The sequence below is a fragment of the Echinops telfairi genome, unplaced genomic scaffold (genome assembly GCF_000313985.2).
Source record: "Echinops telfairi isolate 266 unplaced genomic scaffold, ASM31398v2 ScPeMD7_24;HRSCAF=84, whole genome shotgun sequence".
NCBI classification, from domain to species: Eukaryota; Metazoa; Chordata; class Mammalia; order Afrosoricida; family Tenrecidae; genus Echinops; species Echinops telfairi.
The window spans coordinates 7485241-7500384 of NW_022103921.1; the positions used below are offsets into that span (position 1 = coordinate 7485241).

The 15144-nt window shown below is 39.9% G+C and overlaps 2 protein-coding genes across 3 annotated transcripts in view; both read left to right on the forward strand.

Annotated features, from left to right (window-relative positions):
* The window catches only part of RAB31 (RAB31, member RAS oncogene family), a 90314-nt gene that overhangs the window by 71087 nt on the left and 4083 nt on the right, over positions 1 to 15144 (forward strand). The window contains exon 7 of one of the 2 annotated variants that reach the window (XM_004714068.2): positions 5908 to 9480. The exons of the other annotated variant lie outside the window; for it this stretch is intronic. Within the exon in view, the coding sequence (XP_004714125.1) occupies positions 5908 to 6005 (98 nt within the window). The 3' untranslated portion in view covers positions 6006 to 9480. Of the gene's footprint in view, positions 1 to 5907; positions 9481 to 15144 lie in introns of those variants that run through there. 2 annotated transcript variants of the gene reach the window in all.
* Positions 13200 to 14468, forward strand: TXNDC2 (thioredoxin domain containing 2). Its single transcript, XM_045289051.1, has 2 exons — positions 13200 to 13284; positions 13561 to 14468. Exons 1-2 carry the CDS (start codon positions 13200 to 13202, stop codon positions 14466 to 14468), a joined length of 993 nt encoding a protein of 330 aa, XP_045144986.1.

The following is a 15144-nucleotide window of genomic DNA, read 5'->3' on the forward strand; positions in this document are numbered from 1 at the left end:
CTCCCATGTCCCCTCGGAACTGTCAGTCCCGTTGTTTTCTCCTCCAGATTATTCATCCAGTGTTTTAATTCTTTTGGTGTTCTTGTTGTTATTTTGGTGTGTGTAAGACTGCTATTGCCCTCTTAGAAATGCCTTTTAATTGTCCCAAAGCTTTTGAAATGCTTATGTTGGTTCTCATTTGTTTCAAGGAAATATTTTGATTGTGTTCTTTATTTCTTCAATTTCCCCTGTTTTTTAAGTATTATTCAATTTCTGTGTATTTTTTGGAGTTGATTTTTCTATGATTGATTTCTAATTTTACAGCATTACAATTTGAACAGTGCTTTGTACAATATCGAGGTTTTACATTTTTTAAAAAATCATTTTATTGGGGGCTTTTATAGCTCTTATAACATTCCATACATCCATTGTATCAAGTATATTTGTACATAGGTTGCCACCATCATTTCCAAAACCTTTTCTACTTGAGTCCTTGGTATAAGCGACCTTTTTTTAAAAAATTATTTTATTGGGGCTCGTACAATTCTCATCACAATCCATACATACATCCATTGTGTCAAGCACATAAGCAAATTTGTTGCCCTCATCATTCTCAAGACATTTGCCTCCTACTCTAGCCCCTAATATCAGTTGCTCATTTCCCCCCACCTCTCTACTCCCCCCTCCCTCATGAACCCTTCATAGTTTATAAATTATTATAGTTTTGTCGTAAGTTACCTTGTCCGATGTTTCCCTCTGCCCTCTTCTTTGCTATCCATCCTCCAGGGAGGAGGCAATACTTAGATTCTTGTAATTGGTTCCCCCGTTCTACCCCACATTCCCTTCACCCTCCAGGCATCGCCCCTCTTACCACTGGTCCTGCAGGAGTCATCTATACCGGATTCCCTGTGTTTCCAGTTGCTGTCCGTACCAATGTACATCCTCCGGTCCAGCCAGATTTGTAAGGTAGAATTGGGATCATGATAGTGGGGGGGAGGAAGCATTAGAGAACTACAGGAAAGTTATGTTTCATCGTTGAGGTTTTTAAATTTATCCATCCTTGCTTTATGACCTAAAATATGATCTATTCCAGAGTAGATGCCATGATCACAAGAGGGAAAAAACAGTGAAATGAGGTTGTTGGGTTTTTTTTGGTGAAGTCTTCTATATATGTCTAAGATACCAAGTTGATTGATTGTGTTGTTTTTCTATATCTGGTTGATTTTCTTTCTAGTTGTTCAATCTTTGGATATAAGTGATGTATTGAAGTCTTCTAGTATTATGGTCTATTTGTCACTTCATTTCTGTAAGAATTTAATTAATGTATTTTTGATCGTCTTTCATTTGGTTCATAATATATTAATTATGGTTATGGTGTTTCATTCAATTAAAGCTTTCATAATTATATAGTGACCTTCTTAATCTTTCATTGTTTTTTTATTTTAATGCCTATTTTGTGAGATTAATATTGAGATCCAGCCTTTGTGAGATTAATATTGAGATCCAGCTTGGTATATTTTTTCTATCCTTTGTCTTTTATCCAATGTGCATTTATTATAAGCAGCACATTAAAGGTTCATGTTTCCTTATTCATTTTAGTCATCTTTATCTCTTAATTGGTGACTTCAATCCATTTGCAATCACTGTTGTTATTGGTAGATACTGTTGTTGGCATAATTTTTTTTCTATTATGTTACTGGTTTCAATTTCCATGATTGTTTTTATGTTATGTTGCTTTTGTTTGTTGATTGTCCTGTCAATACTCTGTTTGCTTTTTTTGTTTTTATCTTATTGCTTGCCTTAGGAGTTTCATTTTTGTTTTGTTGAAGTTTTAATTTTTTCTTTTGATTTTTGGTTTGGTGTGTGTGTGTGTGGTTGTGTGTGTGCGTGCGCGCGCGCGCGTGTGCGTGTTTTCCTTTCCAAATTCAAAATAGTTTGTTGTATGTTATAATCAGTTTGATATTTTCTCCAACTATTGATTGTCTACTCTGTTCCTTCCTTTTATTTTAATCTTCATTGCAGGAATTTATCTATAATTCTGTTTTGGGGGGAAGATGTTAATTTTTTTTCAAAACCATTTTATTGGGAGCTAATACAGATATCATATCTTTCCTACTTCAGTCACATCAAGCAGTATTGTACAATTGCTACACAATTGTCTTTGAAAAATATTTTGTCTAAAAAGTAAGATTATTAATATTCTGAAGATGAAAAATTCTAACATCTTTACAAAGCACAATTCAACCACTGAGTCAAAACTGTTACAAGCAGCTTAAAATACTTGAGAGGCTCCTCCTTGAGACACAACTTGAGACTTAAACAATTCTGACACCCAAAAGTTGTCTTGCTCATTGTCTACTTTGAAAGAAGTGAGAAGCAAGAAAGATGGAGAATAAGCGAGCAAGGCAGGTGTGACAGGTCAACAGGGCATTCCCATCTGCTTACTCCATGTTCTTTGTTTCTAGTTTATGAATATAATTTTCCCATAATTTTGGAATTTTTCATAGGGAAAAGTAATTATACTTAGGAAACACAGTATATATGTGTGTGTAAAATAACTTTAGGGAGCGGGGAGGGAGAGGGAAAAATGAGCTGAAACCAGGAGAACAAGTGGAAAGTGGACGTCGTAAGAATGATGAAGTCAACATATGTACTAAAGTGCTGGACACAGATGACGTATGTACAGATTGTGATGAGTCGTATGAGCCCCTAATAAAATGATTATTTAAAAAAATTAAAAAATAATAACTTTAGTGTTAACAAATAAAAATAGCATATAATTTATGGTAATATAGGATTTTGAGATTGTAAAAATGTTTTAAAATTTTTATATTGATCAATAAGCAGTTCTTGTCTTGTAGTTAATTAAGGCAACAGCCTATGCCAACCACAATTATAATTCTTATTGTTCAGAAGTATTTTAGGTACTCCCAAGTGTGATAAGTGCTATGTTAAGAGGGGATTTTGCTTTTACATTTAATGGAAGTAGGGCCTCTAAAGATAAAATTTTATAATATCACCCCTCCCAACCTATCATGTCCTCTTTAGAAGTAAATAACACTTTCATTAACAAGATCTGACTTGAATTAATCTCTAAAGAGTATTAGTTGTCAATGGGGAATTTCTCTTCTATCTAAAATTTCAGATTGACACAGTAATTGAGATACTTGATTTCCTTTTCATTTTTTTTAAAATGGCATCCAAAAGATAGAGATGCATACTTATTTTCTCATTTGCTTTGAGAGTTGGACTGAAGTTTGTTGAGAATATCTTATAAAAGTCTAGTGAGGGTTTGTTGACCACATAAAATAGTAGAAGTAAAAACTGCAGAAGTTATCTAACCTTTTCATTTGCTCAGTCATCAGATGAAGAGCTCTATTATTAATTTTGGATTTTGGATAATTGTCAATGACTTTCATCCTTATGCTTTAGCTCTAAGAGTCATACCTTCCAATCTACACAAAACATTAGTCTCTGACATCATCTGCTATACTGCTGGTGGAAATATACCTTGGCCAGGTTATCTTGACTGTCTGTATCTTGCTTAGATAACATACATCTTCATCGAAGGACTTTGTTCCTAGAATTGATCTCCCTTCTATTTCTGATTTCTGAGTACATACTAAACTAACACACATTGTTGGTGTTGCTAGGTGCCTTTGAGTTGGTTCCAACCTCTAGCCACCCTGTGAACAACAGAATGAAACGTTGCCTGGTCCTTACAGTCATTCATGTATTTGTTCCAATTGTTGTAACCACTATGTCAATGTGTCTCATTAATGATCTTCTTCCTTTTACCAAGCATGATTTGCCTTTCCAGGAACTACACTATCTTGATAACATGTCCAAAGTACATGAGACAAAGTCTCACCATCCTCTTTTCTAAGGAGCTTTCTCCCTTCACCATGTTGTTATTATTATTTTCCAACACCATAATTCAAGGAAACATCTGTGAAAGTTAATTGGTAAAAAAAATAATTAGATTCAAGCTAATATTTTATGCCATTTTTTCCCAGTAAGGGATAGAAAATTAAATGAAAAGGTCAATCTAGTACAAACACAGTGTAGGAAAACACAGTCATTAGGTCCAACAAAAATTCAAGATATGGATTTAAAAAACCAACTGTATCACTTACTGTCAGAAATTATCTGTGATTGCCTAAGTGCTCTGAGTCATGGGGAAATTATGATAGCAGCAACCAGGAAAAGAACTTCACAGAGCTAAGTAAGGGTGTTCCCTGGAAAGACTGTGAGCATCTAAGGAAATATTTGTTATTTCCAGATTCTGTTACCTTTTTAGAAATAGCTCTGTTGAGAGGATGTTGTCATAGCGTTCCTGGGTAGCACAGACAGGTAATGCTCAGCTGCTTACTGAAAACTTGGCAGTTTAAATCCACTCAGACATGCTTTAGAACTAGCAGTCTACTACCAAAAGTTCAACTATTAACAGCTCTCTATTTCCCATCCAGAGAGAAAAAAAAGAGTAAAGAAAATAAAAGACTCAAGGAAAACAATTAGTCCACAGGACTAATGGACCACCAAGCCATTCTCCATTAGCCTGATAAAAGAACTAGATGGTATCTGCTACTGCTACCAATTGCTCTGATTGGGACGAGAGAGTGCTCTGGATACAGTGAGAGAAAAGTGTGAAACAAAATTCAAAATTATGAAAAAGACCAAATTTACTTGCCTAGTAGAAACCCCAAGACTATGCTTCATAGATACTCTTCATATCTGGACCCAAACTCACCCCCAGAGACCACCTTGCAGCCAGATAACAGATAGGTTTCTAAAGTGAACAGTAATACTAGAAATGAAAGTATCCTTCAGTACACCCAACTGTAGGATACGGAAAGAACAGCATTTGCTGAAAAACAGAGCTCAGAAGACAGGAAGGGGCAAGAAAAAAAGATGAGTGGAAATGGGAGCTCCAAGAGGAAGTGGGAAGAGTGCACTGAAGAGGGAATTGCAACTCATGTTATGAAACAAAATGTGCATGAATTGTTCAGTGGAAAATTAATTTGCTCTGTAAACTTTAACCCAAACCCCAATAAACAAATAAAGCCAAAGCCATCGAGTGAAAAGGAAGAAAAGCCAGTGGAACACAGTTCTAATCTGACACACATGCACTTGCCACTAGTTGGCTTAGTTGACAGCAACTGGTTTTTGGTGATTCCCATTCCCATACCACCCAGTTCATCCATTTGAAGTGTAAACACCTCAGTTTTCATATATTCACAGATATGTGCACCCATAACCACAGTGGGCGATGGAGGCCCTATTTATCCCCTCGAGAAATAACCTGATACCCATTAGCTATCACTTTGCCTTTATTTTATTTTATATATGTTTACCAGAAACACTAAGATAGCTTTTAAAACTTAAGCAAAATGAAATTACTTGTGTGTTATATGAAAATATTGTTTCCTGTGTTGAGTGACTATAGAGCACACTGGTTCGTGATCGAAGTGCACTGGCAAGATGAAGGATAGTAGGAAGATTACAACACCCCGTTTTAAGAAGCAAAGGTGGATACTGTTACTAAGGTCATAATGTTATATAGAAGCTCATTAGATTAGGACAGCGTCATGGAAAGTCTAGGAAGTAGCAAGTGGATGGTGTTGGTGCAGAGATACTTGGTAGAAACCTCTACCAAACTCAGTAGCAAGGTGAGCTACATCCAAGTAAAACAGCAGTACCAAGAAGCTTCATTTCCTTTTCCTTGTCTTTCTCAGTACGAGTCTGAGTTCATACAGCAGAGCTAGGGGGAAGGAGAAGAGGGGTAGAGGGAAGGAAGGAGGAGCTAACCACTTCTGTAGTTCCGCCACTTTCTGTCCAACCCAAACACTAATCAATCAAGACCAGTAGGTGTGTGTGTGACATGACTGGAGGAAAGGGGACTCAGCGTTGGCCTGCTTTCTTTTCCAGGTCGCCAGATCCCACCCTTAGACCCTCATGAAAATGGAAACAGTGGAGCAGTTAAGCTCGGGAAGCCGACCACACAGGCCAGCCGGAGGTGCTGTTGACCAGCCCTTGCCTGAACACACCTGAAAGAGCCAGTCTCCTCTTGTGCGCGGCGTACAGTCCTCCATATTCAGCAACCCAGCACACCCCACACCAGAAGAGCAAGCACGCTGGCCTTGTCGAAGGCAGCAGGGAATGGAACAGAAAATACCCTCAGAAAAGAATTTCAGAAAACCCATTGTCCAAAAACCACCACACTGCTACAAAATGGTTTTTAGTGCATAAAATGTACAAGACAGGGAATGGATGGTACATAATTAATATATGTGCGTTTTCATGTTAAGAACTTTTTCATAATCCTTGAACTTGTCTAAAAGTGTTTCTGGTCTGTTACATGTATGGGTTTACAACGTGGTACACAACTCTGATACCCTGGGCTACCTAGCCAAAATCCAGTCATTTTCTAGAGCTGTTACCTTTGTCAGTTACCACTAAAAGGGACATTTCATGTATAAGGTAAATTTTTAGCTGGCTTTGGAACTTAGCAATTTTTAGAAAGAAATCAGAGAAGTGTAATTGGACCATCGCTCAAGCTTCAAACTTGACTATTAAAAAATTGGGGGTGGGGGGTAGGGGGTAGTATTTGAAGTGTTGTCTACATCTCAAATGTTTAAAGGAGAAGCATTTTTCTTGGTTTGGTTAACTACAAGCACACTAAATCTGACTAAAAGCTCGCATATCATGTGGGCATTGGAAGGTCACATTTGAGAGTCATTGAAGTAGTTTCTATGTTACATCTGTTACGTGAGTGGTATTTGGGAAACCGCCTAGCATAAATGAGGACCGCAGTCATAAAGCCCTACTCTACTAGAGAGTTTAATGCAGACACTGTTACAGTGTCGTACGGGGATACAAGTTAACGAATTAGAAAAGTGATGGGAAGTCTTTATTCTGCCAAGGGCCATTTGCATATTGATAACATCATTCATGGGCATACAAAATTGTCAGCTTAAAAATCATTTAACTCATCCCTCGTGTGATGGCTAGGACGGCTTCTCCTTGGTGAGGCATGTGAGGGCCGCTGGTATAGATGATTTCACAAGCTGGGGGCTCCTCACCCCTGAACTAGAAGAGACTTGGATCTAAAGCATAGTGAAAACTTTCCATAGTAACTGCTTTCAGGTTGAGATAGCCAGCCAGTATCCGCACCTTAAGAATCTAGACCCCAAATCATACAAAATCAGAGCATTTAACAGTGTCCCCATTTGGGGAGGAGGTTATTAGGGCAAATCCTGTTAATAGTCCAATCCTGTTATGAAAAACAGTGTGTGATTGAAACTTTTTTCGGTTCTTATTCAAACAGTTAATTAAAGATGTGTGAATTCACAGGCAGTAAATGAAGGAAGCATAAGAAAAGGAAGAAAAACTATTTCCACTCCAAAATCAAATCTTATTACCATCCTAACTTTCATAAACATTTAGGATCAAGAAGCAGTTAATTTTCTATCAGGGTTTATACTGAGAGGTGGTTCTTCAGTTCCCAACAATGGCTTTTGTTGGGGTTAGTAATGTAGAACAAACACCTGGAAATGAATAGTCGATTGTGAAGCATGATGCCAAGTGCTGTGACCACTCAGGGGCCAACCAGTGTTTATTGAAACCTGTCATGTAAAGACTTAGAAACTTCAGCAACTCAACATGAGCCCGTTCCAGAACACATTGTGACTGCGCCCACCGTGCCTTCTGTGGGGAGAGCCATCGAGTCGCACTGCTACAAAGTTCAGAGCTATGCTTTTCTACGGCCTACGCTATCGGTTTCGTCTTCAGTGTACCCTTAACTTGTGAACGTTCAGACAGTGAAGGCTGAAACGTGCGTGTGGGATTGAAGAGTGCCTCTGGGATCTCTCAGACACGTAGCTCAGCAGTGTCAGCATGGAGAATGTGGGCATCTTGATAGGGTCTCTGCACAGACGGTGTTTCCCCTGTGCCGTTCGCCTTACTAGCGAGCATCCTTCTGCTTGCAGAACAAGCAGTAGCCGCGGCTCTTCCAAGATTCAATACATGCATACATACATACATTAAAAACGGAATTTTCCAGATGATACCAGGGCTCATTTCTGACCCTTTAATTATCCAGTTCTAAGAAACTTGATTTGTTTCTGGAGAACTTGGTGTTTTTGTTTGTTTGGCGAGGGGTTGTTTTTATTTTTGTTTTTTGGAGAACTTGGTTTTAATTTTAAACAGTAGTTCAGGGCCCCTAGAAAAGTGGGCAGTCACTCCAATAGCTTCAAAGCTTTTGGCTTAGTTTCGCAGAGGCCAGTGTCTTCCATAACATGGTTACTCTCAAGCATGTGCCAACATCATGAGCCCATGGTTTTATTTCAGAAACACCCGAGGGTGTGAAGCCACTCCTCCTGTTCCATGTTGCCTTACCGATTCAAATCAGTCTGAAGACATATATATATATGTCTTCATGTAGATTTTTTATATATCTTCAGACACCCAGGGGAAAGGCAATAGCATATGGGCCCTGGCAGCCACAAGGGTTTTTACCTGAAGACAAGTCCTCTGGCTTTGTCCAGCAATGAGGCTTTGTCACATGCCTTTATTTAGGCTTTGGGGTTTTATAGACTTTCTGACTAATCATTGAACTAGACTGTATATGAACACTCTGAAATCATGGTTATTCTAAAATGTCAAACAATTACACGTGGTGTACTGTCTTTCCCATTCTGTTTACTTGCTGCTTTCTGCCTGTTTCTTTTCATGTGTGGTATGTGTACATGTAAAGATGATACTTTATATGCTACTCACTTCACTGGTGGGGTCTGGCACATCTATCTGTTGTAAACAAAGTGTGGACTCTCCCAGGAGTGAGTGGTTTTCCAATGAAATCCCTAAGATTGGCATAGACAAGAACCGTTTTATGTAGGTCCGTAGTCATTTTATAGTCAGAAATGGTACGTTAGAATGCTGGTGTGACATTAGCTTGCAAACTATACAAGGACCAAGACCTAAAACTAACCTTTAGCCAACAATTGGGGACTGTGTCCCAGTAAACCCAGAATTTTCTGAAGGAGTTGTGGATGGCTGAGGTTTTCCACCAAGGTCAAGAATCTTGCCACGTGGTGGCGGACACTGAGCTGTTAGTGGAATCTATCCGTGCTCTGCAGTGTTTACTTGTTGCAAGTTGAATAATGAGCTAACTAGCTAACTTATAAATGAAGGGGCTCTGATTTGTATTCAGAGGTATCTAGTTTACTATTTTAACTATCCTTATTTAAACGAAATTCAATGATACAGCCTCAGTATCATGTGATATCAACTGCTCATTTTCCTCTCTGTGCCTCAAAGGGCCCTGTCTGGGCTGGTCCCAGTTCATACATGCAGAACACAGTGCTGAAAACAGGTAGATCGTAAAGCTATGCTTTTTTTCTGTATTTGATGAGAAAGGTATGTTCTCAACGATGCCCAATTGTATCTATTACTTTTGGTTTAATGCCCACTGATTCTTACTAATAAATATTTTTAAAGTTACCAAGTTTGTCTTATTACTATAATATTAAATAGGCATTTGTAAGTACAACTTTCTAGGACTAAAGAACAGTGGTTCCTCAGAAAAACGTGTACCTAACATAGGAAGACATATGTAAATGTGTTTGTCTGGGTTCACTAGAGAAACAAATTCATAGACATGCATATGTGTATAAGAAAGAGCTTTATATAAAAGAGTAATTATATATCAAGAAAACATCCCAGTCCAGATCAAGTCCATAAGTCTGATATTAGCCCATATGTCCAATACCCATCTACAAATTCCTCTTCAGACTCACGCAACACATGCAATGACGCTGAATGCAGGAAGATCACAGGCCAGTGGGTGGAAAATCTTGTGGATCAAGTGGTGGTGGAAGTATCTCAGCACAGGTGTGGGTCTCCACGTGGCTCCTCCAGCTCCAGGGCTATGGCTCCATCAGTGTAGCTGCCATGTGGCTTGTCAACAGGAATGTCTCACAGGGAGAGTGTGTGTGTCCCACCTCCAGCAAGCTATTTATCTCTTTAAGGCCTCCAAATGAGGTCATCAAGCTGTTACCTGATTGACAGGCTAAACTCTCCTTCACTCTTAATAGTCTCAAATTGACAACAGATTATGTAACTACCACAATAAGTTTTGCAACAGCACAAAGTTGTCAGACAATAAGGAACCAGAAATGCAATGTGGCAAAGCCAAATGTCTGTTAGAAAATGTAAAGTATGTAATGAATCCTGTTTATGCATGAGCCCTCAGAGCCATGCCTAGTAAGCACTGTAAGCTGAAAGCCTGCTGAGTGAAGCAAGGTGGAGAAATACAAATACATGTAACCATACACAAAGCAATTGTATGTGTTGCTTATGAATGTTTATATGTGTGTGATAAAAGATTTAGAAGGAAACACATGAACTTCCTTATTTACCCATCGCCAAGTCGCTTTTCAACAGAGTTGTATATACATCATCACAATCAGTTCTGGTGCTTTCTCTCCCTTCCCATATTCATTATTTGCTCCCTAATTGCCCTCACCATCCCCCCACACATCCCCAATAAACCATTGCATTAGTTATTGTCTCTCTGCATCCACTTCTGTACTGCATCAACTGGGAATCCTATCAGAAACAATAAAAAACAAAGAAAAACAAAGAAAATAATAATGAAATGAGAGAGTAAGAAAGAAAAGACCACCAGCAATATTAAAATAAGCCAGAGAGGACTTTTTTTTTTTTTTTTTTTTTCATGGAAGCAGTGAGAAATATTTACAACTAGAGCAAATTCAGGTTGGGTCAAGAGGGAGATCAACTGACCAAGAAGTATCATACCTTAGTTCCATCCACCATAATCAAGTTGACAATAATCTCTGTCTGATAGCAAAGTTGTTCGTGGCCCGAGGGTCCCACCTCAAAACATTTGCTCTCCATGTAAGCCCCTGGCATCAGCTCCTCATTTTTTCCCCACTGCCTCTGCTACCCACTCCCTCATGAACCCTTGATAATTAATAAATTATTAATTTGTCATATCTTACACTATCCGATGTCTCCTTCACCCACTTTTCTGTTGTGCATCCCCCAGGGAGGAGGTTATATGTAGATTCCGGTAATCAGTTCCCCCTTTCTACCCCACCCTCCTTCCACCCTCCCGGTATAGCCACTCTCACCACTGGTCCTGAAGGGATCATCCGTCCTGGATTCCCTGTTTCCAGTTCTTATCTGTACCAGTGTACATCCTCTGGTCTAGCCAGATTTGTAAGGTAGAATTGTGATCATGATAGTGGGGGGAGGAAGCATTTAGGAACTAAGGAAAGTTATATGTGTAATCATTGCTACACTGCACCCTGACTGGCTCGTCTCCTCCCCACGACCCTTCTGTAAGGGGATGTCCAATTGCCTACAGATGGGCTGCACTCCCCCTCATTTACAATGATGTGATTTTTTTGTTCTTTGATACCTGATCCCTGATCCCTTTGACACCTCGGGATCACACAGGCTAGTGTGTTTCTTCCCTGTGGGCTTTGTTGCTTCTGAGCTAGATGGCTGCTTGTTTACCTTCAAGTGGTTAAGACCCTAGACTCTATATCTTTTGATAGCCGGGCACCATCAGCTCTCTTCACCACATTTGCTTATGCACCCACTTTGTCTTCAGTGATTATGTCGGGAAGGTGAGCATCATGGAATGCCAGTTTAATAGAACAAAGTATTCTTGCCTTGAGAGAGTACTTAAGTGGAGGCCCAATGTCCATCTGCTGCCTTAATACTAAACCCATAAATATATGCACATAAATCTACTTCCCCACCCTCATATATATATTTACATATGTACATGCCTTTATTTAGAACTCTATAAATGCCCTTTGCCTTCTAGCTCTTTCCTCTATTTCCTTTGACTTTCCTCTTGTCCCACTATCATGCTCAGCCTTCATTTGGGTTTCATAATTCCTCTCGGTTATATTACCCTTGATCGCGTCCTACCAGGTCTCCTACAACCTCCTCACCACCAATTTGGATCACTTGTTGTTCCCTTGTTCCTGTGTTTTTTAGCACCACTTCCTTTCCCCCCATCTCCCCTTCTCCCAAGTCACCCCGGAACTGTCGGTCCCATTGTTTTCTCCTCCAGATTGTTCATCCAGCCTATCTTATTTAGACAGACCTGCGGAGATAATAACATGCATAAAAACAAGACAGAGCAAAACTAAGCAACAAAAGAAAACAAAACAATGACAACAACAAGAAGCCAATGACAAAAATAAAAAACAACACAACAACAACAAAAAAGAAAAGCTTGTAGTTAGTTCAAGGACTGTTTGTTGGCCTTTAGGAGTGTTTTCCGCTACTGTTTTGTTGCACGCCCTTAGGGTTTTGCCTCGGTGTGGTGGGATCAGATCGGGCGCAATTCCCACACTGTGTCTCCAGTGTTGTCCCCTGTAGGGCTATGGGTCAGTGAAGGATGTCGTCGTCATGTCTCATAGTGGGGCCAGCCATATGGTCTGCTCTGTGGATTGGCTGCTCTGAGCGGGAATATCATTGTCAAGGCGTGGTGGGCCAGAATGTGCTCCACTCTCTGTTCCTCCCCCTTCATTTGCATCCCGTGTGCTCTGATCAGAAATGGTCCTCTCTCTGAGCTCAGTGCTGTCCTCTGAAATAAATTATTCTGGGGGGCGGGGCAGCTGTCCTTATCGTTGGGATGGGGGCCGGCCCCTCAGACCTCTCTACTGGTTCCCTACTCCATGCCAGCATGTTGCAGTCACATCTTGGAGCACCATGTTGAAGTCTGGTCCCTCTTTCCCTGTGGGTTAGTGCCCTGTGCCCCCGCTACCCATTTCTTTTTTTCCTCCCCCCTCTCCTTTTTAGTTGGTTACCATATATATCCCTGGATTTGGTCTGGCCCCTAGGTCACAGGTTTTATAATGCACTAAGCTACATAAATTTGTTTAAGTGGTGATCATAATGGTACTTACTTCATCGTTGTAATATATGTAACAATGCATATGAATGAACACTCAGCCCAGCCTCCTACCCAGGTAATCACCCAGGTGAAGCAGTCATGAAGTGCTCAAATTGTGAGGACAGATTAGGGGAAATCAACTGTAAGTGCTACACAAATGAATGTTATTACTCCTATTAAGATGTTAGGTTGGCAAACTCTTGAGGGTATGGATGCATCCTTCCTATGAGGCACATGAAGTATATATGAAGTGTGAGAAGTGGAGGTAGATGGAAAATTGAAAATGGAAAGTGATAACGTTGGCACCATGGAAGAATTGAAAATGAGACCAGACCATCCAGAAGAGATAAATGAAGACAACACTAACGGTATGGGGGAGGGATGAGAATCACCTCTGAGACCTAAGTAGTAGGGAGCCAGTAGTACTGAACTCAGAAAAGAACATTTTATTTAGAAACCAAAAACTTTACGTAAAAGATACATATAATCCCATGTTGCTTGACCTTTTCTTGACTATGATCATTCAAATTACTACATCATTTATTTGACTTCATTCTCAATCTCTAAGACTATCAATTTTCCTAGAATTATATGATTAAGCTTTTTGTTTCTTCCTTTAAAATTTTATTTACTTTTTTCTTTAGAAAGTCCATTACATATTATGTCCAGCAATGTGGATCTCCCAGTCCCAGAGCTCTCAGAGCCAACCCAGGCTGAGGAGAAGGCTTTGGCCCCCAAGATCACAATCACCAACATGCCCAATGCATCCGAAGTGCTGCAACCTGCAATGGAGACCCCCCCAGAGGTAGTCGAGCCCAAAGAAGGCAAGACCCCAGAGTTCTTAGAACAAACAATCCAGTCCATGGAAGGTGCCACTCTGAAACCTTCAGAACAAGCAATCGAGCCCATGGAAGGTGCCGCTCTGAAACCTTCAGAACAAGCGATCGAGACCATGGAAGGTGCCGCTCTGAAACCTTCAGAACAAACAATCAAGACCATGGAAGGTGCCGCTCTGAAACCTTCAGAACAATCAATCAAGACCATGGAAGGTGCCGCTCTGAAACCTTCAGAACAAGCGATCGAGACCATGGAAAGTGCCGCTCTGAAACCTTCAGAACAAGCGATCGAGCCCATGGAAGGTGCCGCTCTGAAACCTTCAGAACAAACGATCGAGACCATGGAAAGTGATACATCAAAGCCCTCAGAAGAAACAGCCAAGCCCCTGGAAGGTGATAAGGTGAAGACGATCCAGAGCAAGGAGGACTTTGAGGCTAACCTCAAAGAGGCAGGGGAGAAACTGGTGGTTGTGGACTTCTCGGCTACCTGGTGTGGACCCTGCAAGGTAATCAAGCCATTGCTCTACACCCTGTCTAACAAGTATGATGATGTGGTGTTCCTTGAAGTGGATGTTGATGAATGTGAGGAGCTGATTAAAGACTTTGGAATTGTGTGCATACCAACCTTTCAGTTTTATAGAAAAGAGGGAAAGGTGGGTGAATTTTGTGGTGCCCTTAAAGAAAAACTGGAAGCAGTTATTTCAGAATTAAAGTAATTATGTATTCTGAAAACACTTGACAGCTGGCTGTTTATAAATTGTTTTTTTAATTTTACTTACAAAAAAAGATCAGCTATAACAAGAATATAGGTCTAAGCATCACCTGGTTGTAAATTATATTGATTCTACCTTTTTCCAAAAATAATCAGCATTCAGCATAATGTAGCAATATTTTTGCTGATAAGGAACGATGACATTAGACTTGGTTTTACAAGATTTGAACTCCCACTGTCCTTTAATTTTCAAACTTGCCTTTCCATTCTTCCTTCAGAATTCAGCCCATGTATACAGTAGCGATGGAAATTTAGATAAATTCTCCTGCAGACATACAGATTTAGAGAGAGCTTTTTTCCTTTTCATGTTTACTTGTTTTTGGACTTACTGGTAGGACACCTTTTAGAAACTATAGATTTTGAAGACTCACGCATCTTATCTGGCCACTTCCCAGGATGGGGAGTACACTGAAGGCATTGAGGAATTAATGGTTCCTCCATCCTTGGATACAATCTGTGGGTGGTAGTACTGGGAACAGGGTCTTATTCCCAGATTCCAAGTGCAGGGCTCATTTTATTAATCTATGTGCGCAAAATCTGAGACAGAGCTTAAAATTTCTGGCCAATAACTTTATAAAAGTCAGTATGACTCTTGGTGCCATTGTGACATCAGCTCCCTG

Bases quoted from the DNA above. Each gene is read 5' to 3' on its own strand.
- TXNDC2 (XM_045289051.1), top strand. From the start codon at position 13,200: ATGGAAAGTGATAACGTTGGCACCATGGAAGAATTGAAAATGAGACCA. The intron at 13,285-13,560 runs GTATGGGGGAGG...TTTTTTCTTTAG, and splicing joins AAATGAAGACAACACTAACG to AAAGTCCATTACATATTATG.